The sequence below is a fragment of the Megascapheus bottae genome, chromosome 9 (assembly GCF_031878675.1).
Source record: "Megascapheus bottae isolate mThoBot1 chromosome 9, mThoBot2.hap1, whole genome shotgun sequence".
Lineage (NCBI taxonomy): Eukaryota > Metazoa > Chordata > Mammalia > Rodentia > Geomyidae > Megascapheus > Megascapheus bottae.
Genome location: NC_143517.1, coordinates 12,339,182 through 12,367,148, shown reverse-complemented (window position 1 = coordinate 12,367,148; position 27,967 = coordinate 12,339,182). Strand labels below are relative to the sequence as shown.

The window sequence follows — 27,967 nt, the reverse complement described above, 5'->3', positions numbered from 1 at the left end:
TGAACTCAGGGCCTGCATGCTGTCCCTGAGCTTTTGTGCTCACACCTAGTAACTACAGCTCCACTTCTGATGACATTTTGGTGGTTAATCGGAGGAAAGAGTCTCATAGACTTTCCTGCCTGGGCTGGCTTTGAACCGTGATCATCAGATCTCAGTCTTGAGTAACTAGGATTACAGATGTGAGACACTAGAGCCCAGCCTTATGTCATTTTTAATTATGAATGCAATGAAGTTTCATGGAGTAGAACTTCTAATTGCCATCACTAGGAGATCTTCAGATCTGAGAGCATTTCAGACTTCAGATTGTTGAACTAAGGAGGACTAATGCTACTAACCTGTGGTATAAAGAGACAATGTCATAGCAGACATCCAGAGGTAGTAAAGAAATAATGCCAAAGACATTATAAAATGAAGCCAGCAAGGAGAGGAAATGAAATGTGCTCACAACTCAAGTTTGAGTGATACTCATTGTCATAACATTATAAAGTATGAGTTGAATTTATCCAGATATATGAGAGATTTGTGAATGGGTTTGTGCATTACAAGAATGGAAAAGAGGAAAAAGAGAGAGACATATTGAGTTGTTAAATGGTAAGTAGTTGAGAGATATTGTTTAAAATTAATGAGCTATGTGCTAATGGTTCATCAGGAGACTGAGATCTGGATGATCAAGATTCAAAACTAGCCTAGGCAGAAAATTTGGTGAGATTCCATCTCCAATTAACCATAAAAATCCAATGATGAATACCAGGCATGAGTAAAGCATGGTGAGGAGGCCAGAAAGTCCTGGCACTGGCACTCAAGTATGTGTGTATACACACACACATACTGATAGAGTATATTATTTAGATGTAATCAATTAAACAATAGAGATATTTAAGTGAATGGGGGTGGGGGTGTGGCCTAGTGGTAGAGTGCTTACCCAGCATGCATGAAGCCCTGGATTTGATTCCTTGGTACCATATACACAGAAAAAAACAGAAGTGGTAGAGTGTTAGCCTTGAGAAAGCTCAAAGACAGTGTCCAGGCCCTGAGTTCAAGACTCAGGTCTGGCAGAGAGAGAGAGAGAGAGAGAGAGAGAGAGAGAGAGAGAGAGAGAGAGAGAGAGAGAGAGAGATATGGAGGGAGGGAGGGAGGGAGGGAGGGAGGGAGGGAGAGACAGACAGACAGACAGACAGACAGAAAGAAAGAAAGAATGTTGCTTTTATTATAAGATCTTAATATTTAACTTTTAAAAATACATGGATTTCTTTTTCATTAAATAAATGTGTTAGTAAGAATAATTAAGAATCACTTTAGCTTTTATTTTGCTGCCCAAAAGAAAGTTATTGTGTATGTGTATTTGGGGGGGGGGGAAGCATGTACTTTTGCACATGCCAAAAGCAGTCTCTATCTCAGTTATATCACCAGCTTCAAAGACTTTCTGCAAGAAATCAACTTTAAAGAGGACTAATTTGACCTTGAGAAAAGTGGGAGGAGCAAGCAGGCTGGACAATGAGGCTTTTAGATAGAAGAAAGGTTTCGATGATGAATAGGGGTGTTGTGACTGAGATGGAGAATCTATTTGTAGAAGACAAGAATGATGGACAAAGCTGAGGTGTATCTAAAAGGACAAATGCTGATGGTGGGCTTAGGAAAGCCTGAGCTCTAATAGAATCAAACATGTTCCTAGTCTCTGCCCCATAGAAAAACGTGCACTGAAGCCCTTCCTTCTCAGCTACTAGCGAAAATATTAACACTGTTACTTTCTCTTCTCAGTGATACCGAATGAATTAACTTAAGACCACAGAAATAATATTTCAAAGGAGGGCTTTGAAAATGTAGGCATTTTAGCTCAGTAAGTGCTCACGTTCCTCTTGGAATATCCTTAAAAGAAATCATTTCTTGCTTTCTCAGATTATTGAAGGGGAAGCATTTGTCTTCTCCTTTCTGCCCCTTCCACCCCCTCCACACCCCGCACACAATGCTGTGACCATCGGTGACCCAGCCAAAGTCATAAATTGAGCTTCAAATTCCCACAGTGATTGTACTGAGAGGGTAGGCCATTAGGGGGTGATTAGTTTCTAAGGGATTAGAGATCTCAAAGAGTGGAGTTAATGCTTTCCAATCCTATTGCGCGTTTCCTTCTACTTTATGAAGTTGAAGAGCGAAGCCACCACATAAGAACCAGGAAACAGACTTTTACCAACACCAAAATCTACCAAATATTTGATCTTGGACAAAGTAAATAGTTACCATTTACAAGGCGTTTCTCCATGATATTTTGTTGCAGTATCTAAGTGGATTAAGACACACACACGCACACGCACGTGCACACACACAGTGTGTATGTGTGATTGTTTTAGAACCTGTGAATGTTATAGAATGTGGTCCTAGGTATGTGATTAGAAATAGCATTTCCAGGTCCTATCTGAAATGCCTCCTTAAAACCCCTGTGTGTTGTTTCAAAGTTGGAAAACTTCCCTAGGCTCTACTTTGATTGAAAAATATCTACATTGAATGCCTAGACCCCATGACTGCTATTATCTTTGTATTTTTCTTCCTGTTACCCAGCTTGTTTGCTACTGTCTTTGGATATATTCACTGCCCCCTACTAGATAAGGACTTGCACCGTCTGAATTGAGCCTTGTACACCAGTGCCATGCAGGGAGCACAGAACTTTCTAAGCCCCTGGAAAATACTGGAGCGGACACATGCTCAGAAAAACACTGCATGGGAGGCTGCAGACTGAACAGCTTCTTTGTGCTCCTCAGAAGAACAAAACCCTCACACCCAACACAGTGGGAAGTCCTTGTGCCTAAGTATGGTCCCACACTGTCTCCCACACATGTGTCTTCGGCATGAGCAAGGGAAGGACAGCAGGGTGGGTTTTTTTTGGTGTTTGAGATAGGGCTTTTAAGTTCAGTAACCACTCCTGAAGTCATGTCTTCATCCCTAAAGAGAGAAAGTTTCTACTAGATCAACAGCCAGGCTCCTTATAGCTATAAAATTCTATGGAAAATTATTGGACTCAAGAGAAATAATGAGAGGCTGTTTTATGATGGAAATAACTAAACATCTATGTAGCTCTTGGTTAGCATATGTATCAGGTTTTTCGTGGAATGGAATGTATATATAACTGTAAGCGAGGAAGAGAGGATTTATTAGGTTGGTTACACATCCAGAGTGCCTGCTTCCCGCCCCACACCATGCCAGACCCCATGCCCATCTGCAGCCTGGAGAGCCAGAAAAGACCAGGAGCTGGTCTGCCCAAGGGATTGCAAGCCTAAGAAGAAAGGGGACAGTGATGCAGGCCCAGTTTGAGGCTGCAGGGCTAGAAGCTCTCTAGAGAATTACTGCTGCAAATGAATTTTAAAAGCTGAAGTCCTATGTCCCTGGGTAATAGCAGAAACAAAAGAAACTCTTGAAAATATCAAAGTGTGTGCAAGCTTTTTCCTTCCCATTCTGTTGCATCTAGCCCAAGGCCCTTTAGATGGTACAGCCCCCATTCAGGGCAGCTCTTCTGTGCTCACCTCAGTTCCTTGAACCCCCCCCCCCCATCCCCACTGCCAGGTCTCTGGGAACACTGACTGGCATTTCTAGAAGTATCTTTATCTATTTTCTAGGCATCTGTCACTCCAGTCAAGGGGACCAGATTAGCCACCACTGGTTGGACAGAGCACATTGGTGGCATATTAGCACAGATATGTGCAGTCAGGTCCTAGAGGGACTTTGGTGTTACCTTGCTCCTATCAGCATGACTCTGTGGTCCAGCCCATCTGTGCTACCTGGAACTGGGGAAAGCAAAAATGATTTGTTGCTTGTTTTACGAAATCACCATTACCTACAAACCAATACTCTGGCAACACTTCCCAAGGAGAAGGGAGCAGGACTGACATTTCATATTCAAGGGCAACTTGTTCTTATGTAAACACACACACACACACACACACACACACACACACACACACACACACACACGCTGGAGAAATCACTTTAACATTTCCCCCTTAGGCTTTGTGCTCTATTTTAGTAATAAAAGATCAGCAGTTTTCCACCCTGTCCCTGAAATCAGCTTGAAAAAGAAAGGAATTTCTAGAAAACCGAGAGGGAGAAAAGAGAAGAGCTTGTCCTTATAAGGCTCCAGGAACCTCATTTGAAAAATAGTTTCCTGTATTAGTGAGGCAATTCTCTTCTTGTCTGTGTGACAGTTTAACAAGAATGGAACAGATTGAGCTGGCAATTTAAACAAGTTACAGTAACAGCAGTGGATGTGGGCAATTTAGGTTCAGGTAGGAAGATATGAACACAGCCTTTTCTTCTCCATGATCTTAAGGTTCTTGACAAAGTCATCAACTTCTGTCTATGAGCTGAAGTAAAGACATGTGACTATCCCTTTATTGAAATGTGGTCTTTGACTTGCTAGATGAAAACTACCTATTTTGGATAAATATCTGTGGGCACTATTTGAAGCACTCAGCCCTGACAAAAACAAATGACCAGCCACCAGTCCAACAAGAGCCTTAGTAGGAGCAGTTGTAAGTGGGACACAAAATAATGGGTAGATTTCACAGGAATACAATTACAAAATCAATTTCTTTGTCTTGCTTTATCTGTTCAGCTTTCTCTGTCCTCCATACTATAGGAAAGCTGTTTTGATTCTTTGTTTATGATGGCAATTCCTGTCAGCTGCTGCTCTGGCTGCTGTGCCTCCTGTGAGTTTGCCACCCCCCAACCCCCCGCACGGCTCCCACTCCATTGTCACCTGCCCTGACCCAGATGGTCCTAAGATGATGAAGATACCAGGAGCTCTCCCACCCGCCCTGCCTGCACCCATCAGGCCATTCCTGGCTCAACCCCAGTCAGAAGACTTCACTGAGGCTAACTCAGCCTCTTATATAAGAAGTAGAGGAAGGGAAGGCCGACACATATTTGGGCCAAACACTGGGACATTTATTTGTTCTGCTTTGCTAGTTTGTAATGTATCAAATGTTCCAATTGATGCATTCCCAATGTCTCCTAAGTTGTTATTTACTATGTTCAATGGCATCATTGTAAAGAGGTCTAGTAAAGATAAAAATAAATCAGTGACTATAACTCAGAAGCCTGCTATGCACCTATCATTATGTGATTTGTATTCCAGCTTGGGTGATGGAATTTATGGTAAAATGCTAATAAACAAGATCAACAATTTTGTTAGGTTGTGAAGAAAGAGAAGGAAAGGAAAGGAGGAAGGTAGGTGAGTAGGTAGGTAGATAAGAAGAAAGGAAGGAAAGAAACAACGTTTGGGAAAAACCTTTAAACAGATAACTATGAGGTATTTATTTTTTCTGAAGTTTCTAGAAATGACTAAAACTATTCTGCCAAAAACATTTGGTTTTGAGCCAAGGGCCAGTAATCTTTCACAGGAGTCTGAGACCTGAGACCTGGGGCTCAGAGCCAGCTGGGGCAGAAAGTCTGTGAGATTCTTATCTCATATGAACCACCAGAAAACCAGAAGTAATGCTGTGGCTCAAAGGTGTAAGGCATGAGCTCGGGGACAGCACCTACACCCTAAGTTGAAGCTCCACTACAGACCAAGAAAAGAACAGTTGGGGCCGGAAGTTTGGCCTAGCAGTAAAATGCTTGCCTAGCATTCAATTCCTCAATACCACGTGCACAGAAAAAAAAAAAAAAAAAAACAGAAGTGGTGCTGTGGCTCCAGTAGTGGAGTGCTAGCCTTGGGCAAAAAGAAGTTCAAAGACAGTGCCCAGGCCCTGAGTTCAAGCCCAGGACTGGCAAAACAAAACAAAACAAAAAACACTGTAATGAGAGGTTTACATTTGGTTCAGAACAATACATATATGTATATGTATATATAATTAACATCAATAATCTAGATGAGCCTACATGGTTTCGTTATCAAAATGGGCATATTATTGTGCAACTACTGAGTTGATTTTTTAAGTAAATCAAAAAGAGCCTTCTTTTGTGTGTGTGTATGTGTGTGTGTATTTGTGTGTGTATGTGCATGTGTGTTGGTCCTGAGGCTTCAACTCAGAGTCTAGATGCTATTGCTTCACTTTTTTACTTAAGGCTAGTGCTCTACCACATGAGCCACGGCTCCACTTCAGGCTTTCTTGTGGTTAATTATAGATGAGAGTCTCAAGAAGTATTCTGCTCAGGCTGGCTTTGAACCTCAATCTTGATTGCCCAGCCTCCTGAGTTGCTAGATTATAGTGGTGTAAGCCATTGGTGCCCAACTGAAAACTCATTACTTTAAAAAAATAAACATGAAAGCTGACAGTCATGGTAAGATGTGTTATCTTGTAAGAGGTATATTTTATCTTGGTGAACCCAGAACCTTTCTTCTAGTCTTTAGAAAGAAACTGGAAATTAATCCGTGATGAAGGCCTAGCAGTGATAGACACAACCAAGGGCCTTTTCCTGCCTGAAGATGAAAACCTGCGGGAGAAGGGTGACTGGAGTCAATTCACACTGTGGCAACAAGGTGGGTGTCAATCTAGTTGTCCTTTGTAATCACTGCCTAGAAAATATGTGACAAGATTCTTCTGGTGACATTCTCAGAACTGGTATTCTCTGACTTAAAGAAAACTGCTTGAGAAACCTAGACCTGGTGTATGTACGTGTGTGTGTGTGTGTGTGTGTGTGTGTGTGTGTGTGTGTGTGTGTGTGTATGTGTGTGTATACATTATATTCAGATCTCTATCTTGTGAGAGAAAGAGAATAGAGGGAACTAGCAATTTTCATTTACTTGGCTTTTCCTGCTAAATGGTATTACTAGCATCATGCTACCCAATGGGTTTAATTCCAAAGCCCACCATCTTGGAAAATAAACATCCCTGAGCTTTATTTGCCTCTGTAAAGATGTGGGACATGCTGTAAGCCAAAGCAATGTCACCACATGTGAGAAATGTTGGAAATAGTAACACAAGAGTGACAAAACAAAAGTACCTTCCGAGCCCTTCAGAAGTAGGAAGTGGTCATGTGTAACATACTGCTTGAGTTTAACCCAACCTAGGAACACAGATGAAGCGCAAAGGTCTCTATTGCCAATGTGTATTAACTTCTCTGTAAGGCTCTATTTGATTCATTTAGAAATATCAAGTCATGTTCACTTTGGTAACCGAATCACGTGAACTACGTATCTTTTGTAACAAAAAAGGTCAGTATAGTCAAGGACAATGCTTTGTCTGAGCTTTCCTTTTGGCATAAATTCTATGGAATAGGAGGAATAACTTCAATAATAGGTGTTTTTTAATAAATCCATCAGAAGAAAGATCAGCTAACCTTCAGGGTGTCCAATACATTTTTTTTCAAAAGGAATCGTACAGTCAGTATATGAAACATGCAAATTTCTATTTGGCATAGCACTGAGGTGAATTGACTCCATTGGCTCTCAAGTGTTTCTCTGACACTTCGGTTCATCAATATCCCATATGATTCATGGAAGCAGCAAGACTTCTTAGGGCAATGCTTTAGAGTAGCATCTATAATCTAGACACTGGTGGCCCATGTCTGTAATCCTATCTACTCAGAGGCTCACATCTGATTATCAAGAGTCACAGACAGCCCAGCCAAGAAAGTTTAGGACACTCTTATGTCCAACTAGGCATTCTTAAAAAAAAAAAAAGCCAGAAGTGAAGTGGATTTGTGGCTCAAGTGGTAGAGCATAGCATTAGTCTTCTACAAAAATTCAGGGATGGCACTGAGTCCCTGAGTTCAAGCAAACAAAAGGTTACAAAAAAAAATAGCATAGAACAGAAATCAGTCTCTGCTAACAAAGGATAGTTTAATACAGCAGAAATATACAGATAAGTATAAGGATAGAAAAGCATTCAACCATAATGAAAATAGATATTAGAGATAATAATTTGTTTTTACATAACTTGATGATACCTAATTTTCCCTAAGCTACTCAAAATTATATCATGGTATTTACATCACTTATTGTTCTAGGAAGAAAAAATGAAAATGCCTGTAAAGGAGCCCCTAAAACCTGCGCTTTATTAGAAAAGTTCCCAGAGACCACAGGATGCCGCCGAGGACAGGTACCAAGAACATTTTCTTTTTTTTTTTTATTGTAATTAGTAAAAGGGTTACATGATATTTGCCAGATAGAAGGTGCATTAATTCACATACATTGATACCCTTTCACATGTCTTGGTACCCATTTCCCTCCCCCCCCCACCCCCCCCCCCCCCCCGTACCAAGAACATTTTCATTACTGGAGAGAGCACACATAGGAATAAAAGAGAACCAACCTTGACAAAGAAAACAGTTGTTTCCTGTAGTTACAATGAGTGCTGCTTTTGTCACTCAGTTTTTAATGAGATAACTTCATGCAGTTAAAGTCAAAAGTGAGGGTGGGAAATGTTGAATGTTTATCACTTGGTGGAACATGGGAGTGCATATTTTTAGTTCCTTTGTCAAGGAATAACAATGTGAATATAAATTCCCAGAGCTCTGCAAAAGCCTGTCATCCCAACTGACAGTAATTTTGTACTGTCACTTTAATGTAGCAATTCCTCCAAGCCTTGTTAGGTGATGAATAACATGCCATGTTGTCTACACAGATCAAATATTCCATCATGCACCCTGGAACTCATGTGTGGCCACACACTGGACCCACAAACTGCAGACTTCGAATGCATCTGGGCTTGGTGATTCCCAAGGAAGGCTGCAAGATCCGCTGTGCCAATGAAACCAAGTATGTTACTCTGTCATGGCTTCTGCTGGGTCTGCTGAGGATGGATGCTCATTACAACAAAGCTGTGTTCAATTGCATCATAGCTCTTCCTGGAGCTGGGTGATATAAATCCAGACTCTCCAGTGTCACTGCCTCTTCGTCTTCCTTTCAGGCTGGAGATACTGCCCAGTGCCAGGGCTGCTTCCCTTTGTCGTTTCTCCATCTGGCTGCTGAGCCTTCTTTCTTCTCTCTTTAGGTGTACAGGCTTGCATCCCAAATTAGCTCACATGTATTGAGTCCTGAATATCTTAGAGGTATGGTGCTTTTGGCTATGCAACTTGAGTTATTCATAAGTGGAAGAAGTCTGCCTTCCTGAAGAAAACACTCAAGATATTTTTGTTTTGCCGTAGAGGAGACAGCATGGTGGCTGGAGAAGCCAGCTGCCATTTTCAAATAGCCACTCTTCCATCTCTTCCCGTATGACCTTGGCCAGACACTTAATCCTCTCCAATCAGAGCTCCCCTTGCTCATAAATTGGCAGTGGTAATACCTCCTTTACAGGGTTGTTGCATGGATTAAGTGGACTATGGCCTTGTGGAATCAGCAGGGATATGGTGAAATGTCACACCACCCTCTCATAGTTCATTTTCTTTCCTAATGGTAGGACTCTTTCTTACAATCTTGTGAACAAAGCACACTTACTTGGGCTGCTGTCCTTTTGGGCCTCAGACCTCTATCTCTGAAATGCTAGCCAATCCAACACATAATAATCACGAAAGCTCAGTTTCACTTCATAAAAATAGAGCTTGTCTTCTGACTTCTTAAAAGAATCTGGATGGATTGGAGCATGAATGTATACTAGTGCTGGTTCTTTATTATTAATTAATATATATTAACTTTTGCTGATTCTATATTATTAGTTGATATATATTAGCTTGGGCTCTACCAACAAGCTGTAAATCTCTACAGATCAGAAACATGATCTGTTATCTTCTTAGACATTTCTCATTTCTAGTATAAATTAAACAGGAGAATGACAATTTAAGAGTTGTTCAATTAACTGTTGGCTAAACCCCTGCCCTGAACTCAGAACCTCATGGACTTGCCTGATCAAGTTCACTTCGAACCATGTAACTCAGTTTCTGCAGTAGACAGGATTACAGGCATGACCTACCAGCATCCAACAACAGTGCTTTCCTTTTTGTTTTTGAGACAAGATGGATTTTGACGTTGAGAGATAAAAGAGAAGATGCTCCTGGAATAGCACCAGTAAAAGAGGAAGCCAAAACATGGGCCATATTGGAGGCACACAGTAGTAAGGCTAGAAAAATGTTCCAGAAACTAACTTTTCATAGGAGCTTGTGAATACCAAACCAGTGGGATCAGACCTCTGTTACCGATTTATTTTGGAAGCCCAGTGTGACTCCAATAGGGAAAATGGAAATAGAATCCAATAGGCTGTCATAGTACTACGATCAGGAGACAAGGAGAGCTGGAATTGCAGTGCTGGAGAAATGGAAATTGAAGAGCAAATGCAGGAGACATGATGTGGGGTTGACTGACGTGAATCCTGAGTGTACGGTACAAGAGAGTGGGCAGTGAGAGATATCTCTGCATTTACAGCTTTTGATGGAAGGAAGATGGTGATATCTTGGCAAGTATTGGGACTTTGCCAGGCGTAAAGCAAGTTCAGGGAAATGGAAATGAGTACAGTCTTTGCTATAGTTTAAGTTACTATTGGAACGCAGTAGGAGAAATATCAAGGTGTTGGCTGGAAAAGGTCTGTCACTCAGAGGACAAGTCAAGTGTAAAGAGAGAGATGTGAGAGTCAGGAACTCAGCAGGAACTTTTAGAGAAAGCTTATCAGACAGCTGCATGATGATAGAAGTGAAAAGAAGCCTGAAATATTTTGTCAGGCCCCTGGGAATTCAGCTTGGGTCCACAGGTCTCTTTGCCAAAGTGGGCAGAAGGGATGCTGTCAGAGACAGAAACAAATAAACCAAATACTTGAAGTGCAAATAAGATCATAACGCCGTGAATAGAGAACACCAGGTTTCATTTCTCACGTCTACTGATGGTGTTAGCACTTCTCTGTTTGCTTGCACTTGTGTGTATTCAGTCTCTTTCCCTATTTCTCTCCCTTCTTTTGCAGCCTGTTTTTCCCCCTCTGGTTTTCCCTTCCTTCCCTTCCCTCCCTCTTCCACTCCTTCCTTCCCTCCTCCTTGCCTCTTGTCTTTTCTGCTTATAGATATTCAGAGCAAAAGCACTAGATAAAAATTTCATTAATTACATAACACCACTGGTTCACACCTGTAATCTGTAACTACCTACGAAGCTGAGATCTGAGGATTTTGCCTCAAAGCCATACTGCCTAAGAAAGTCCATGAGCTGAGATCTGACAATCACAGTTTGAAGCCCTCCTGGGTAGAAAAGTCTGTGAGACTCTTATCTCTGAATAACTATCCAAACACCAACAGTAAAGCTGTGACTCAGTTGGTAGAACAGCAACTTTGAGGAAAAATAAAAAAGAAAGAAAGAAAGCTCAGGGACAGTCTATAGGCCCTGAGTTCTAGCTCCCATTCTGGCACAAAAAATAAAAATAATACAATTTGTGAAGCATAGGGAAGATCAGAGAATGTGTGAAACTGATCCTCATCAGTAACCTGAGGTAGAGAGAAAGCCAATTGGAGAATGGCTGTGGCAGTCAAGTAGAGGAACAGGCAGACAGTGCCAGGAGCTCAGAGGCAACCCAGAGAGTGCCGAAGCATCAGGAAACCAGCCCTACATGTGCCTCTGTTGGTACTCTCTCCACTCGAAGCTCCCAGCAAACCCTCATAACTATGCTGCAAGATTCAAACCACTACCAGGACCCTCGTCTGCACTTTAAACACTTGTAGATGAATAGCCCTCACCTATGAGAGGCTCCACAGGTCACCCTGAAGAGGATCTGGAATAAGACATTAACTTGGCAGCCCTTCAGCTTTTTGCTCAGCTAAAATTCAACCGATCTTCCTGTGACAGTAGGAGCTGATGATAACAGTAATTGGCAGATGGTATATTTCACAACTTCGTGGTCATCATTAAAAAGTACTTGTCATCCACCTGCCAATTATGGGACTAGGGAGGCAGTTACGTAGAGGATGAAGCACTGAATCCTCTCATGGCTGACAGGTGGTGAGTACCACCTCCTTTGTGCCTCACTGTGGCTCCTGCTCAGCAGTCCTTCTCTACATTCCTCCTGTCATACTTGCTGAAGGCTGTGTTCCGTGGTCATTCTTAACAGTCCTTAACAGGAATGGTGGTTGAATGGGGATTACAGTGTCCTTTCACAAAAGAAGCTTTCCCAAAGAAAATTGGATCTGTTCAGTTAAGCGCTGGGTAATGTTTGTAGTGAAAATACCTGGATATCTGAACAGTAGATAGTTTACAAATTCTGACAACAGAAAAATGATTTCCAATGAGATTTGAAATTTCTCCACCATGATTGCAGAAATCTATCAGTGTAAAAAGAAATCAGACTTCTTTGCCCTAGACAGCATTGGCAATTTTTCAGAGCATCTCACTCTTCAAATAGGTTACCTGTAACAATTTGTGCACTGTGGTTCTCAGATGTTAATCATCAGATTTCTATTTCTTTTACAGCCATGAGATTCATGCCAGAGTGCATGTTGTTTAACGATTCCATCATTCAAAACCCTAGTACAGCTATTAGCTTACAGACATGCAGCTTTACGCTGAAAATGATGTGATCATTTCGATTTAACAAATGCCTTCTAATTATAAAACTGATACATACCTCTTGTGCATAATTTGTAACACACAGAGAAACACTATTTTAGAAAGGATTATTTTTATGCTAGCATCCAGAGATATCATTCAGATGCTTTTTAACACTTATACATGGGTATTCTTGTCCATACAATCATAGTAATTATATTCTACCAAATAATACAACCTCACCAAGCCCAGTTCTAGGCACTCTGCATGCATTATTCCTTATAACATTCCAATATAATTAAGATTATTAAAAATCCCTGCTTTGTAACTGAGGAGATTGAGATATGAAGGTAAGTATCACTTTTCTCAAGATTAATTCTTAGAGCTGTCATAACAAACTACTTTAACTGGATAAACTAAACCAATAGAAATTGATTCTAGAAACCAGTTAATTCTAGCTTAGAACCAAAGTGCTAGCAGAGTTGGTTCTCCTGCAGGTTCTGTTTCTTCCTCTAACTTCTGGTTGCAGACTGGAATTCTTGGTGTTCATTAGTTTGTAGAATCATCACTGCAAATCTCTGCCTTAGCCTTGATCTCCTCTCCCTGTGTCTTCTCCACTACTTTTTATAGATTTTTATATTTAATCCAGAATGATTTTATGTAAAGAATCATAAACTTGATTATATCTACAAAAGTCCTGTTTCAAAAATAAGTTCTGAGTAGCTGTTTTTTGAGAGAAAGATGAACATTCAACACATTCTCATAGTGAAATCAGATTCTATCCCTGGCATTCTTGCTTACAAAATCTCTCTTTCTGGACATAGCCAATAACCTTTATAAAAAGTATTTTCTAGGGGAATGAGTAATGTGTGTGTGTGTGATATAAAGTATTTTCTAGGGGAATGAGTAATGTGTGTGTGTGTGTGTGTGTGTGTGTGTGTGTGTGTGTGTGTGTGTGGAGAGAGAGAGAGAGACAGAGACAGAGACAGAGACAGAGACAGAGAGAGAGAGAGGGAGAGAGAGAAAGAGAGAGAGTTTGCAAAATAGGATAATGGACCATTCTGAATACTGGTTTTCATTTCTGGATAGTTGGACAGAAAGTGGACAATCAGCTGAAGAAACTCCATTTTTAAGCCTTTTGTTTTTCAATCCAAACAGGCTTGGCTTTAGGGCCCTTAAATCATTTGGTCAGCAGCTTTGGTCCATTGTTCAGTTATGTTAAGCCAGTGGATAAGTATGACCCAAGCAAGTGCAAATTGTTATCCTATGGCTCAATTGTGCCAGCTTTGGGGGTTCTAGCACATCCCTCCAAGCCTCCTGAGGCCTTTCCAAAATATACTGAGACTATGTTAAGAGAATGACCTACAACCCCATGGCTGTTCTAGAAACAACACTGCTGCAGCCTGCAAATTGCCAGCCTAAAGTGTTGGACAAGACTAACAGCCAGGAAAGTACATATTGACAATAGCGTCACCGGGTAACTAATTGAAGAAATGAACTGGCAATCAGTCCTTCAAGTAATCATTATATTGCTTTAGAAATAATGGTCTTGTCCTACATTTTTCACACATTTTATAACATTATTTGTTCATCTCTCAAGGTTCCAATTAGTAAGATTGTATATAAATAATATTTTAAAAAATTAATAAAATTGAATTTTTAATCCGCCATAAATTTATTTCTGTTTGGTTTACATAAGGAATCTGAGAGGATTAAAAGTTTTCAGGTCACATTATGGAATCTGAATTTCCAAATCATTTAAAACCAATATTTTTACATAAACCTCTCCCATTCCACCCTCTATTTTTCTTCTTTTTTTTCTTTCCTCCTTTCTTTTCTTTCATTCTTCTATCTTTCCTTCCTTTTTTTCTACTTTGCCAATCTCATAAATCTTGTTCCACAACATTAACCCCTCTGTGCTGAAAAGTAACCTTTATTCACAGGTCAGTACTGTAGCCTGTACATCTGGGACTATAAAACAAAGGGGCAATTTTTTTAAACTAATGGGATGTTTTCTTGAAGGCTGATTTGTTGTTGAATAGTAACATTTAGTCCTGTTTCTCCCTGCCTTTAAGCAGCCCAGTCAGTTAAACACAGCAATAAACTGTGTACTGTTAAGCCTTGTTTAGTTTAGCACCAAGATAAATGTTTCCAGCAATTCCCATGTAGGGATAAACAGAAAGGGCATTCTTGTATATCTACACATCCACACGACATTGAAAATGTATTGTATTTTGAACATTTGTTTATTGAGCTAATTGTTGAGAAATTAGAATACATTTTCCTATGGCAGTTGTAAATGAAATGATGAAATGGAATTCCTTGGCCAACTCCCAACAGCTTCTTAGCACTCTTCCCCCTCCATCTTTCTGTTGTGCTGGTTCTAAGGCTTGAACTTAGTTGGGTCTGGGGGCTGTCCTTTACCATTTTTGCTCCAGGCTGGTGCTGTGTCACTGAGCCACAGCTCCACTTCTGGTTTTTTGTGGTGGTGATAGTAGTAGTTAATTGGAATATGAGTCTCATGCCCTTTCTTGCCCAGACTGGTTTCGAACCTCAATGCTTAAATTTCAGCCTCTTGCAATTCTATCTAGAAGTATATACATGAGCTATCGACACTCAGCTCATGATCTCTCTTAAGCTTTAGAGTCAGGTACTGTGTATAATAGTGATTCTGTGCAAAGGTGGGGGAGGGGGATACATCCATGTGTGCACACGCACACTCGGCTCTAATTTCAGATTTTGTGTCTTTGTAAAAGTAGATAAACAATGCTGAACTCACATGACTAGATTCAAATCCTAGCGTTCCTTCCTTTCTACTTGTGATTTTAGATGATTTCAGTAAGCCTAATTTCCTCTACTTTACAACAGGAAAAATAAATGTGCATGTTTGTGTGATTTCTGAGTGTTGAAGCAATACACAGGAACACACTCAGAACTATCTACCAAGTGTTCTGTGGGAAATGCACTTTAAATATTTTCAGCTCTTATTGTCTTGTCTAGCTTCTGCAGAGATGGAGCCTTTGGTCCTTTTGGATCAGGGAGTTAGCAAGCACTGTGTGATGCGAGTTCCCACAAGATGAGTGGGAAAGAGGGAGGACTAGCCACCAGAAGCTGTGTGGGGCCAGGGCTAGAAAAGGAATGGCACACACAGTAGGACAGACACAGACAGAACAAATCTAAGGACTTTCCTTCTTACATAGAATCAGTGTATCACTGAGAAAGCTGGACATGTCTCCATGTGATTTCTTTGGATATAAACTATTATATAGTTTTGAAGTATAAGGCACTCTAATTATCTAGAGTCCTTACTTAACTGAATTAATATTACTTCTAAAATTCAATAACAGAATGATAACCAGTAAGAATTCCCAGCCACCATTATATTAATCATTGCTAGTAATTATAATTTGATAAAACAGAAGGATCGTATAAGACTACTTTATCTTAAGACCATGTTAGTCAAACCAGAGATGGGATTTGTTCTGAGCAGCCCTGGACCCAACTCCTGAATAGTTCCTCCCAAGGCCACCTTGAGGAGTTCTGCTGTCTTTTGGCTTCACTGTGCCCTAATGTGATTGAAATTTAACCAGTTTTTGGTGGACTGAAAACTCTGTCTTTGCATTCCAGTGAGCCTTTGGTTTTCGTTCAGAAGTGATCTACAGTCCTTTGACATCTTTATGCCCTGCCTCCTTTTGTTGTGTGAAACACTCACCCTTTCCCAGGCAGGTGATCTACGTCTAGTTTAATCCTGGAGTCACACAGGTCAGGTCATGGCTTGGATGAGATTTTATGTCCTTGCTTTTGCTCTCTTTATGTTAATTGTACCTGCTCTTTTATTCTTTTGACAGCTGACTAAAAGACACCGTTTTTTAAGTATTCCAAAGAAATATTCATTAAAGAATTGCATTAGTTAAGTGACTGCTTTCTATGGAAATTGGAAATGTATAAACTAAATCTGGTGACATGTCTTTTAAATCCAGCAGGATTGTTTTGTTTTTGTTTTTTGCTTCCCTATAGAGTTTTTGTTTCTGTTTTGAGACAGTCTCTCTATGCATCCCAGGCTGGCCTCTGATTCAGTGTACTCCAGATTGGCTTTACATTTACAATCCTCATGCTTCTATCTCCTTAAGCACTGGGATTAGAGATATATGCCCCCTACTTAGCTCCCTATAGGGTTTTATGGCCTTACCAAAAGCCACTTAGCCTTCAGAAGTACCTCCCATTTTAAAGACCAGTTAATTTGTATGATAAATCCATATTTGATTTACTTTATCTGAAAATATATAAACCAATGATCCTCGAGTTTTACTCTTAGTGTGTTCTAATGAATGGAAAAATGATGCTTAACTTGTTTTCTTGTCTTAACTTTTTTCTTTACTCTTAGCTTTTGTTTAATTTTGGTTTGGAATATATACCCTGTTATTTGCTCATGAGTCTCTCTTCATGCCTTTCTCATTCTTGGATGGATCCTGTCTACTCTCAGATGCAACATGCATTTATTGAGTGCATGATACTAACCTAGAGATGTGAGCGGCTGTTACAGCTGGGGGAATAGACAAATGAGTAGCAGAGAGGTTTGTTTATTGACTTGCAAATGTTACTTTATTGGCTGTGAAATAACCTGGAAATACTAAGATTGAGTTCCTTCAGTATATTAACTATTCTCATCTGGAATGAGAAGAATAACTCCCCTCTTCTCCCCCCTTTACGTGGGACATTTGGCAATGACTAGCAAAGCATTAGTGTGGAACTTGTTCCTACTTCTTAGTAGGGAAGACATATGTACTGCTCACATCTTAGTGTGCAGAACCACAGAGAATGATCTGGTAGCTGAGGTTGAGAATTCCCAAGAATTTAGCATTATTTAACTTATATTGACCAATCTCCAGTTAAGGAATATAAAAGCTATCAGTCATTTTCCCAATGGAAACATCCTTATGATAATACAGTGACTTCAAATCCAGCTAGTTTTCCCATACTATAGCACCACTGTTTGCTACTGTAAGATATAAATTTCTAATTACTTAAGTATAATTTTTGAGTCTTAGGAAAATTTCTTGGTGAAAATTTCATATTACAAACAACTTCAAAGTTGAGCATCAGTGGCTCATGCCTGTAATTCTAGTGATTCAGGAAGCTGAGATCTGAGGATTGTGGTTTGAAGCCAGCCTAGCCAAAAGAATCTGTGAGACTCTTTTTCCTTTCTTTTGTTTTTTGCCAGTCTTGGGGCTTGAACTCAGGGCCTGAACATTGTCCTTGAGCTTTCTCAAGGCTAGAGCTCTACCACTTGAGTCTCGGCACCACTTCCAGGTTTTTCTATGTATGTGGTACTGAGGAATCAAGCCTGGGTCTTCATGCATGTTAGGCAAGCATTCTACCTCTAGGCCAAACTCCAGGCCTCAAGACACTTATCTCTAATTATCCTGCATAGGAAAGTCTGTGAGACTCTTATCTCCAGTTAGCCACCAAAAACCCAGAAGTGGAATTGTGCCTAACATGGCAAAGCACTATCCCTGAGCAAAAAATAAGCCCAGTGACAGCACCCAATCTCTATAGTGAAGCTCTAGGACCAGCACCAAATAATAATACTACTAATAATAACAATAATAGTAATAGTAATAATTAATAATTAATGTATCTTTCTAAACTAATGTCTTTTTAATTTTATGTATAGAGGGATTACATTTACATTCATCAGGTAGCAGGTACATTACTCAAGCATTGTCTCAACTTTTGCAGGGTCAAAAAGGAATTGTATAACTGCCTTCCACCCCCTTACCCCTTTCTCTATGGCAGTACCAGGCTTAAGCTCCTGGGCCTGGGCATTGTCCCTGAGCTCTTCAGCTCAAGGCTACCGCCCTACCTTGAGCCAAGCCCCACTTCCCGTTTTCTAGAGGTTAATTGGAGATAAGAGTCTCAGATCTTTTTGTGCCGGGGCTGGCTTTGAACCTTGATCCTCAGATTTCAGCCTCATGAATAGCTAGGATTACAGGCATGAGACACCGGGCTTGGTTGTATGTATGTATCTTTAAACAAGGTCACACTGTTTAGCCTAGACTGCCCTCCTAATCGTGAATGGAAGAATTCTGGTTCTAAAAAAATGTGCTTCTCAATGATGTTCATTGCAGCACTATTTACCATAGCAAAGATATGGAACCAACCCAGATGTCCCTCAGTTGATGAGTGGATCAACAAGGTGTGGTATTTATACACAATGGAATTCTATGCTGCTGTCAGAAAGAACGACGTTGCCCCATTTGTAAGGAAATGGAAAGACTTAGAAAAATCATATTAAGTGAAGTAAGCCAGACTCAAAGGAACCTAGGCTCAATGGTTTCCCTCATTTGTCATAATCAGTAGAAACCTTGGGCTCTCCTAGCAGAGATTTGCAATAGAGCACAACCTAGATACATAAGGCCATACAGTATGATGCTAAACGAAAGGACCTCTAGGATATAGAAACAAGTCATATAATGAGTGATTGTTGTCCTTAACGTACTATGTTATGTCTCATCTCTTTTACTGTCCCTTGGTTATCTTATATTGTTACAGTATTTCACTTTGTTATCTGATATATTGGATATATGCATATTTGGTTATTTGAAATTGGATAGGGAAGGGGGAAAATCAAGATGAGTGGGGGGAGGGGAGGAGGGAAATGGGAACCAAAACATGAGAAAGGGTATCAATGTATGTGAAGTAATGCACCTTCTATCTGGCAAATATAATGTAACCCTTCTATTAATTACAATAAAAATATATTTAAAAAATGTACTTCTAACAGGGGCTTCTTTCATGTGAACAGGAACTGGTTTCAATACATCTAAGCTCCTCACAACTGCACTAAAGCCAGGCACCAGTGGTATATAACTATAATCATAGTTATTTGGGAACCTGAGATCTGAAGATTGTGGCTTCAAGCCAGGAAAGTCTATGAGACTCTTATGTACAATCAATCATACACCCCCCCACACACACACACACACGAGCTGAAAGTGGAGCTGTGGTTCAAGTAGCAGACAGCCTTGATGTGTACTGAAGCAAATGAAAGTGTCCAGGCGCTGAATTCAAACCCATGTACTGGAACACAGTAAAAGAATCTGTACTGACAAAATGCATCATTTTCTGTTTTAGGACATGGGAAGAAGGCAAAGTGCTCATTTTTGACGACTCCTTTGAACACGAGGTGTGGCAGGATGCCTCGTCTTTCAGACTGATATTCATCGTGGATGTGTGGCACCCAGAGCTGACACCCCAGCAGAGACGCAGCCTTCCTGCAATTTAGCAGAAATCTGGGCCTGCTTGAGATACTCTAGAGACAAGCTACCCTTTTGGATCTCTTTGGATGTGGAGATAGAAGTTCAAACACTAATGGCTCTTAATTCCCTTGTCTTCGTTCAGGAAGCTTGAAATTGTTTCTGCTGCATGTTGTTTAGACAGCACACTCTGAGCATCTCTCATACTGTCATGCTACTGTGTGACAGCTCTGATCTGATGCCAGTATTTAAGGCAAACACCTGATTGCTTCTGCCTTGCCAGCCAAGGATACCTGTTTTCACATGGAATCAGAGTCAATGCATACATAGGAACTGTGAATGAATTAGTTTAGTTTGTAATTTTTCTATGCAGTTATATTTTTCTAAGAGAGCTGAATTATTTTGTCGTCATGAACCATTACTTTCCTGTTGGCTTTAAGGACAAGCTATGTAAATACTTTACTGCTAGCTTTTTAATGACAGCTTTCCTGGAAAACTCTGGCTTCTCTCTAAATTCTTTTTGGAAAAAGACACTCATGAGATAGACTATTTTATTTTCTTAATGCAGAAAAGGAAAATATAGTGATGCCAGTATCTGTGAACTGTACCAACCTTTACCCTTGTGTCCACTAGATTAGTTATCTACTCTGAGGTCCAGTGGTTTTTTTTCTCTCCCTGTATAGTGGCGATATCGTCAAACTCTTCTTTCATTTGAAGGAGACATTTTTTATGGTAAAAAAGACATGAATCCATTTCGTATAATGATATAAAAATGTCACGTGTAAAATTTTTTTAGTGCCAAGTATTATTTTAGGGAAGGAGTATAGAATGTGTGGAAGTAAAAATTGTCTCCTGGGATTAGACAGAGCCTGTGACACAGGGCCTGGAAACCTGCAGTGTTATTGCCTGTGGTAGATTCGTGGGAGTCTTAAGAAAATGGCCCTTTGTTCCTTGAGACCATTTACATCCCACTTTTGTAAATTCAGTAAGAGCAGAGTAGACGGTTTCTGAGAGTGCAAGGGCCTTTGTCTCAGGAGTAGAAAGTAACATTGCTTTCCTCTTTGGAAAGGTTTTAAAGAGACGCTTCCATCTCCCAGACCTGAGGAACTTCTGCCATGTAATCACTGTTTTAAAATAGCAATTCATATCTGTATTTGCTTTTAAATATTACCTATGATATGGAAACAGCAGTGGAAGGCAGTCTTGCCTACTCACTCTAAAGATGACCCATTTATTCATTTAGCAAAGTATCAATGCATTTGATTTTTGTATTTTAAAATTAAATCTAACTGGAAGTGGTAGCTTTAAGATTGTAAAGATATCCATGCACTGAACTTCAAGCCAAACCGAACAACTGAAATGCTGCAGAAATGGCATATAGGTCACCCAATTTCATGCACAAGTAGGAAAAACACTAGTGTTTTCTTCTGTCTAAGGGAAAAAGCATCTTTATTTCATTGAAGGACATTCTTTGACATTGAAGTTGACTCTTTTTTTTTTACCTTATTATGGACATTACCTTTTAGTACAAGAGTTTAAAAAACATTTGTTCTGTTCCTACAATATTTATTTTGTACCTTCTACTTTGCCATTGTTTTAAAATCTCATTAAAACAGGAATAAATCTAAATTCATTACCAAAATCCAAAAGAAAACTCTTGAAAAATAAAAGTCTGTTTTTGTTCTTCGATATTTATTAAACAGAGGAAATGACTGACAGAGGACAATCAATACAATCCAGTGTTCCTGTAGCAACATTCATCTCACTTGTTTAATTTTATTCTCCTATGTATATTGCATACACATAACAACATTCAAACCCTAACTAAGTTCTCATGGTTGGATTTTCTTCTTACATTCATATGATGAAATTGTTTAAGAGTAAAAACTACTTCTTGACTTAACAAGTATAATATGATATTTAAAATCCTGTCATTACAGTAGGATTCTAAATATTGCCAATTAAAAAGTCAAAAACATTATTAGTTCCAAAGGATTGGCTCCAATGGTATTTTGAATACTTGGATCCCACATATGTTTTATAATCCCAAGCAATAAAATGGATTTTTGAATTCATTTTAGTTCTACATTTCTCTTATTTATGTCTTCACACATAAGAAAACTATTACAGCCACTGTATGGGGAGTATCATTTCAAGATATTATTGTTTCATGAATTGATAGGTCTTCACAAAATTAATTGGTTTTATTTATACTGTGATGCAGTTGTTGGAGAAATACTTTCAATTCTTTTGATTTTAGTTCTTCATGGGTAGAATATATTGTGACATCTGTTATTTCCAGTAAGAAAAATAAAGACAAACTAGTAGATTCATATGAAAAGGAGTGGTAAGTAGTTATGATTTACAGCATCTTTTAGGAATAATAGTAACCATTTGAACGACTTGCCTTTCCTTTGAATTGTTTAGCCAATAATTCATCTTCTCAAATACTTAAAATGCAGTCCTATTTTTCTGACCCTTAACAACTAGATATTTCCCTGACATTTGAGCACCAATTGGTCATCCTAATAAATGTCCACAAGATACAGATGGCTGGGCAAAATAAGAGATATCTGAAAAGGAACCATTCATCTTGGGAAATGTTGCACAAATACATATATCATATCTGTGATATAACTCTATTTTATATCTGATTTCCTCTCAGTGGTTAGTTAGAAGTCATTTTCTAAGGAGAATAGGTAAAGAAATAAAATGATCTTTGGCATTTATCCTGCATACCTAGTCTTATTTCGATGATTCCCTTTTTACCTATCCTTAGGGTCTGCCTCCACGGTGACTGTCTATCTCTGCAGTGGCTGGGCCCTTTCTCCAGACTTTGATCATTGTGGGAAGCTAGGAGATTAAATAGCTTGGTAGAACTTGTCTTTGCTGTAGTGACCCAAGTGAGTCAGCTTGAATGGATTCATTAATCACTGACGTGTGTTTTCAACAAGACACCCTCCTCTCTGCAGACACACGCTGGACTAATGGGTTCTCAGGATGCCTGTGGGAAATCACACTGCTATGATGAAATAGTCATATTTCAAATTGCAATTGCCTTCTTAAAAGACAGCTCATGGAAGTCAAATGGTAGTCTGACAAAAGATGTGATGTCAAAATCTTTTTTTTTTGCAGGATATCATAATAAGAAAATGTTATAAAGAGCCAGGCCTATGAGAACATATCAAGCTGAAAAATTCAATGCTGGTGATGAGGTCAGAGAAAATTCAATAAGAATGGAAATTACTGGAGATCCTGTTGTCTCAGAGCTCTACACTCTATTGAACTAGACAGTCATGTCTGCCCAGTTTAACTGATGTACCTAAATGCACTTTATCTTAATTTGTAAAAACTGGAGAAGATCCCTGGAGAGGATTCCTCCAAAAAAGCCTAGTCCTATGAAGTATGAGCATCAAATTTAGCATTTTTACTTTTTAAATTCATTTGAGACTACAAATATGTTTGTAGGGAGAATCTTTTGTTTCTATTACATAAATATCTTGTTTCATCCTCCCATCCCCTCATTTAAAAAAAGAATCATCTCTCGAATCTTTTTGTCCACCCTCAAACCGATGGCTAATGACAGTCCTTGTGAGGGCAGGAGAGGAGGACCTTGTATCAAGCAGGACGCATGTGTCTCTGGAGATCAAGTTATGCATGTGCTTCCTGGGTGGCTGAAATCACTGAAGGCTGGTGTGCAGGCGCATCCAGTGACTCCGGGCTCAGTCCAGAGCCAGGAGAGGCTGAGTATTCTCATTCTCTCCCTTTTCTTCATGTTTCAGGGTCCCAGCTTCCACCACAGACTGAGATCTATTAAGAGGGAAAGGAAAAGAAGGATACAATTGCAAACAATAACTAGTTAACAGTTTTAAACTGTTTTCAAGGCACTTTGATTCTCCACTCCCCTTTTTAATCAAGACAATCTAAGTAACAACTTAGTATTTCCGTTTTCTGATGTGTCTGGTTATGGTGTGTTTTCAACACCATATTCTTGTAAAGGGAGACATCTTGGCCTTTGGGGATGTTTGCAGAATTACCTCTGATGGGAAGAGACTTGTATTCTAGTCACATCTCTCACCTAGTGTCTACATATGGTCTCTCTTGGTATGTATAGACAGGGTTTCCTTTCTTTTGTCTGTTTTGGAACTTGAACTCAGGGCCTGGGCACTGTTCATGAGCCTGTTTATTTTCAAGGCTAGCGTTCTGCCACTTGAGCCACAGCACTACTTCCAGCTTTTGAGTGTTTAATTGGAGATGAGTCAGGACTTTTCTGTCCTGGCACAGACCACAATCCTCAGATCTAGCCCTCTAAGTAGCTAGGATTACAGGTATGAGCTACCAAGGCACCCAGACATGTGGGGTTTTTTTTTTGTATTTATATGGTTTCTGTGTATTTTTTTAAACTTTAATTCTCAAGGTCTTCAGAAACTATTTTACATGATGTAACAAGCAGGCTTTGAAATCAGATAGTGAAATTAGGTAGGCTATGCCCTTTACTGGCTGGGATGCTAGATAGAATTCTTAAAACTTTCTAGACCTTCATTTTCTTGCTTGTAAAACAGAAGTACTACCCACATACCACAGTTTTTGACAAGAACTAAGATTTTTAATACATGTAAATCAAGCGAGTGATGTGTGGCTCAAGTGGTGGAGAGCCTACCTGGCAAGTGTGAGACTCTGAGTTCAAACCCAGAAATGAAAATTTATGGGCAACCATTATTGCAACAGTAGTACTACTTTTTATTTTCTGGTATCTTCTTTATATTGAAATGATAATGGTTTGTTTCCTAAAATTAATTATAATGTAGATTATATCAATACTTGAAGTATTTGCTAGATTAGGTTAGTTGAAGAAAATATGTATTATACAGTCTAATAATATTATTTACTAAAAGTTAACTATTGAAAACATTATAAAATTTGATAAGTTGGGTTGTTAAAATGAGCTATATAAATATAATGTGTATTATATGCATATAATATATATGATATATGTTAATATGTGCATTGTACATATATACTATGTTTATAATATATCATATATATTACATAAATTGTTAACTCAGCAGATATGCACAAAGCCTGCACATTCCAAGTCTTCCAGACTGGGCTTAAACTAGCTCCTCTGAGTACTTTGGAAAGTTTTTTTTTGTTAATTTGCCAGTCCTGGGGCTTGAACTCAGGGCTTGGACACTGTCCTTGAGTTTTCTCAAGGCTAGTTCTCTACCACTTGAGCCAGGGCACCATTTCTAGCACCAAGGAATCAAATCCAGAGCTTCATGCATGCTTGGTAAGCATTTTACCACTAGGCCACATTCCTGGCTTGGAAAATCTTATCCAGTAAGAATGTCTTTGTATATTTAGACTTTGGGCAGTGGTAGATAACCCAGGATACCAATATGATTTATGGTGAATGATTTTTTTCTATGCTTAGCTTCAGATCACACCTATCACTTTAGCCCCTGGTCAGAAGGGTGAGGATAGAGGTTAAAGGAAGTAGCTGAGATCAGTTGTACAGGCACATCTTGCCCTTGGGACTGAATACCCAATAAAAACCTAAGCACAAGGAAGCTCCCTGGGTGGACATTTCATACATTTTCCCATCGTTATTGCTGAGAGAATTGAGCTCTATTCATATGACTGTACACAGAACACAGCTGGAACTTGGCTGTGGTCTCTCCAGGATTCCACCCATGCATCTCTATATCTTCATCTGTATCTGTATCTTTTAATCTATCTTTTTTGCTGCAATACACTATAACTGTCAGTGTAATGTTTTTCTGTATCACGTCTTAGCAAACTACTAAACATAAAGTTGATACTGAACCCAAAATACATTATAAAATTGCACTAGTATTTGGTTTGCATCAACTGGCATTGTTTTATGGGGTTTTTCACGTTTATCAACTTGTGTCATGTACACAACCCTAAGGGGTAGTGCTATTATAGTCTCTGGAGATGAGAAAACTGAAGGATTAAAATTCAAATAACATGAGAAAGGCAGCCTAAATACAGAATGGAAGAGAACAGGTTTATTACTACCACACAGCTCCTGAATGCCCTGAAGACCATGGAGCATTTTCACTGTGAAAATAACTCTCTAAGATTCTTATATTCTTTCGGGATCTGTATGTATCATGGAAAGCACAAAATTAAGATCTGAAGAAGCAAATCAGCCCCACTTCTGCAGAACAGTTGGTTTCCACTATAAATACCACTCCATCTAAACAATAGAACCAAGGCCCAGCTTGGAAAGCAAAATGGATTTATTTACTGCTGGGATGGAACACGTTTCCTGTGCATTTCCCTCTTCATGTTATTTAAGTGTCTGGGATGTGTGTGGGGAAAGGAAAGATGTTGATTTATGTATGCAACAGAAGCTAGGCTCAAGCCTGTAATCCTAGCTGCTTGGGAAGCAGAGTCTAGCGCTATTTTTCGAGTTTGTTGACTTTATGTCACTCAGTGCCTGGGAAGAGTGATGTGTACCTGTCATCCCAGCAACAAAAGGAAGTGCAGATAGAATCACAGTCCAGGCCAACACTGGCATCAAGAAAGACCCTATCTTGAAAATTACCAATTCATAAAGGGGCTGATGGAATGGCCCAAATGCTAGAGTGCCTGCTTAGCAACAGCAAGGACCTGAGTTCAAACTCCAGGATTGCAAAAATACAGAGAGGAGAAAACCTAGATCCAGATATTTTAAAATTAACAAACAAGCAAAAACCTAGGAAACATAAGAACCACAGACACTGGCAACCTCCTCCAGCACCTTGGACAGCTGCCTAACTGCTTTCCTCTTAGAATACTTGGGGAAATGGAAGGAACAATGCCTATCTACTTTTAGAAACATACACTATATTAGTCTTCTGTTATGTGAATTGACCTTATTTTGCCATACAGCATTGAGCTATATCCAAGGAGTTACAAAGAATCTTAGTAACTCATCAAGATCATCCGCAATAAGAAATCTTGAGAGAGGGGCAATGCGTTCATTTGTTAAGCATATCCAGATTCCCACTCCCCTAAATCCCAACTCACAAGAAAGCTCTTCAACACTATACATTGTTTCTGGTTTTGCCTCCTGGGGACACCAGATTACTCCCTATTATTGATATATGTAGGAATTGGCTCAGAACTATCATGGAAACTCTTCATGCTCAAATCTCCTATAAAACTGTGTTGTGTTAGCATACAGGCAGAGATCCTCCTGTATATTTTAAATCATCTGTAGATAACTTATAATAAATACCATGTTCCTTTCTATTATTTAGGAACAGTGACAAGAAAACAGCCATTTCATGGCTAGCAGTGGCAATGTGGGTTGTTTTTATTTGCTTTTTTTTTCTTCTACAAATATTTTCCATCATTTCCTGGTTAAATCCACTATGTAGAACTCCAGGATACAGAAGGCTGACTGTGTGTACAGTCCACTTAGGAATCTATCTACCTGCACATTATTATCATACCCCTACCCTATCAATACCCCTTACCAAGAGGTAAATCTGATTCCACTTTTGCAGAAATTTATGGAACTTACCATCACAACTACCCTCTCATATCTTCTCTTAGATTTTAACCTTCATAATCCTAGTACAACCTCTCTGGATAGGATGAAATAATTGCTTCTTTTTTCTGCATACTTCTGTTGACATTATCTGGGATCAGACTAGCCTTTCTGGCACTGATGCAGTGTAAAAAAGGGGGAGAAGGAAGGTGGCTGTATTTACACAAGCCATTGTTAACCCATTCCTCGGCCATCTTGTATATGTGTGGCTGAATATCACATTTCCCCTTCTTGATTTTGACTCTTGTTTCAAACCTATCTCCTTCTAACCTCTCTTCCTTTTAGATTTAAATGGCTTTTTATTAGCCATCCACACTATTATTGGTAGTTTTAGTGACTGTTGGGTTTGTTTTCAAATATTCCCTTTCTCTGCTATGAGAGAAACACCTGTATAAGTATTAAGTTTTCAAGCCTTGGGTTGTTCACACTGACTGATGCCAAGAAATATTTGTGAACATCTACTGCGCCAGTGACTATGAATGAGTGTTCAAAAGCCTTCCTCTTTTGGGGAAATTCTGCTTCTATTAGCCAGCCATTGTTGTACCTGGCAGCCCGATACCTAGACAGAAGAGAACCAATGTGAGGGAGGGGAGGTGTTAGAGAGAAGGAAAGGGAAAAAAGGGAAGAAAAAAAAACCTTACTTTTCACACATTGGCAGCATTCACCACCTTTGTTCACCAACTACTATTCACTCTCTCCTCATGGAGCAAAACTAGAGTCTACATTATTCCTTTTAGTTGTTGTATTAAGCCAAGTCTGAAA

The 27,967-nt window shown here is 39.4% G+C and overlaps 2 protein-coding genes across 10 annotated transcripts in view; one reads left to right on the top strand and one right to left on the bottom strand.

Moving 5' to 3' along the window:
- Window positions 1-19,945, top strand: part of Asph (aspartate beta-hydroxylase) — a 192,244-nt gene extending 172,299 nt beyond the window's left edge. For all 9 annotated transcript variants that reach the window (XM_090338865.1, XM_090338861.1, XM_090338864.1 and 6 more), the window contains 4 exons: window positions 6,334-6,469; window positions 7,939-8,030; window positions 8,556-8,689; window positions 19,520-19,945. In XM_090338865.1, the coding sequence (XP_090194991.1) occupies window positions 6,334-6,469; window positions 7,939-8,030; window positions 8,556-8,689; window positions 19,520-19,670 (513 nt within the window). In that variant the 3' untranslated portion in view covers window positions 19,671-19,945. The remainder of the gene's footprint in view (window positions 1-6,333; window positions 6,470-7,938; window positions 8,031-8,555; window positions 8,690-19,519) is intronic.
- A 1,367-nt stretch (window positions 19,946-21,312) lies between these two features.
- The window catches only part of Clvs1 (clavesin 1), a 154,712-nt gene continuing 148,057 nt past the window's right edge, over window positions 21,313-27,967 (bottom strand). The window contains exon 6 of the mRNA XM_090338871.1: window positions 21,313-23,451. Within this exon, the coding sequence (XP_090194997.1) occupies window positions 23,364-23,451 (88 nt within the window). The 3' untranslated portion in view covers window positions 21,313-23,363. The remainder of the gene's footprint in view (window positions 23,452-27,967) is intronic.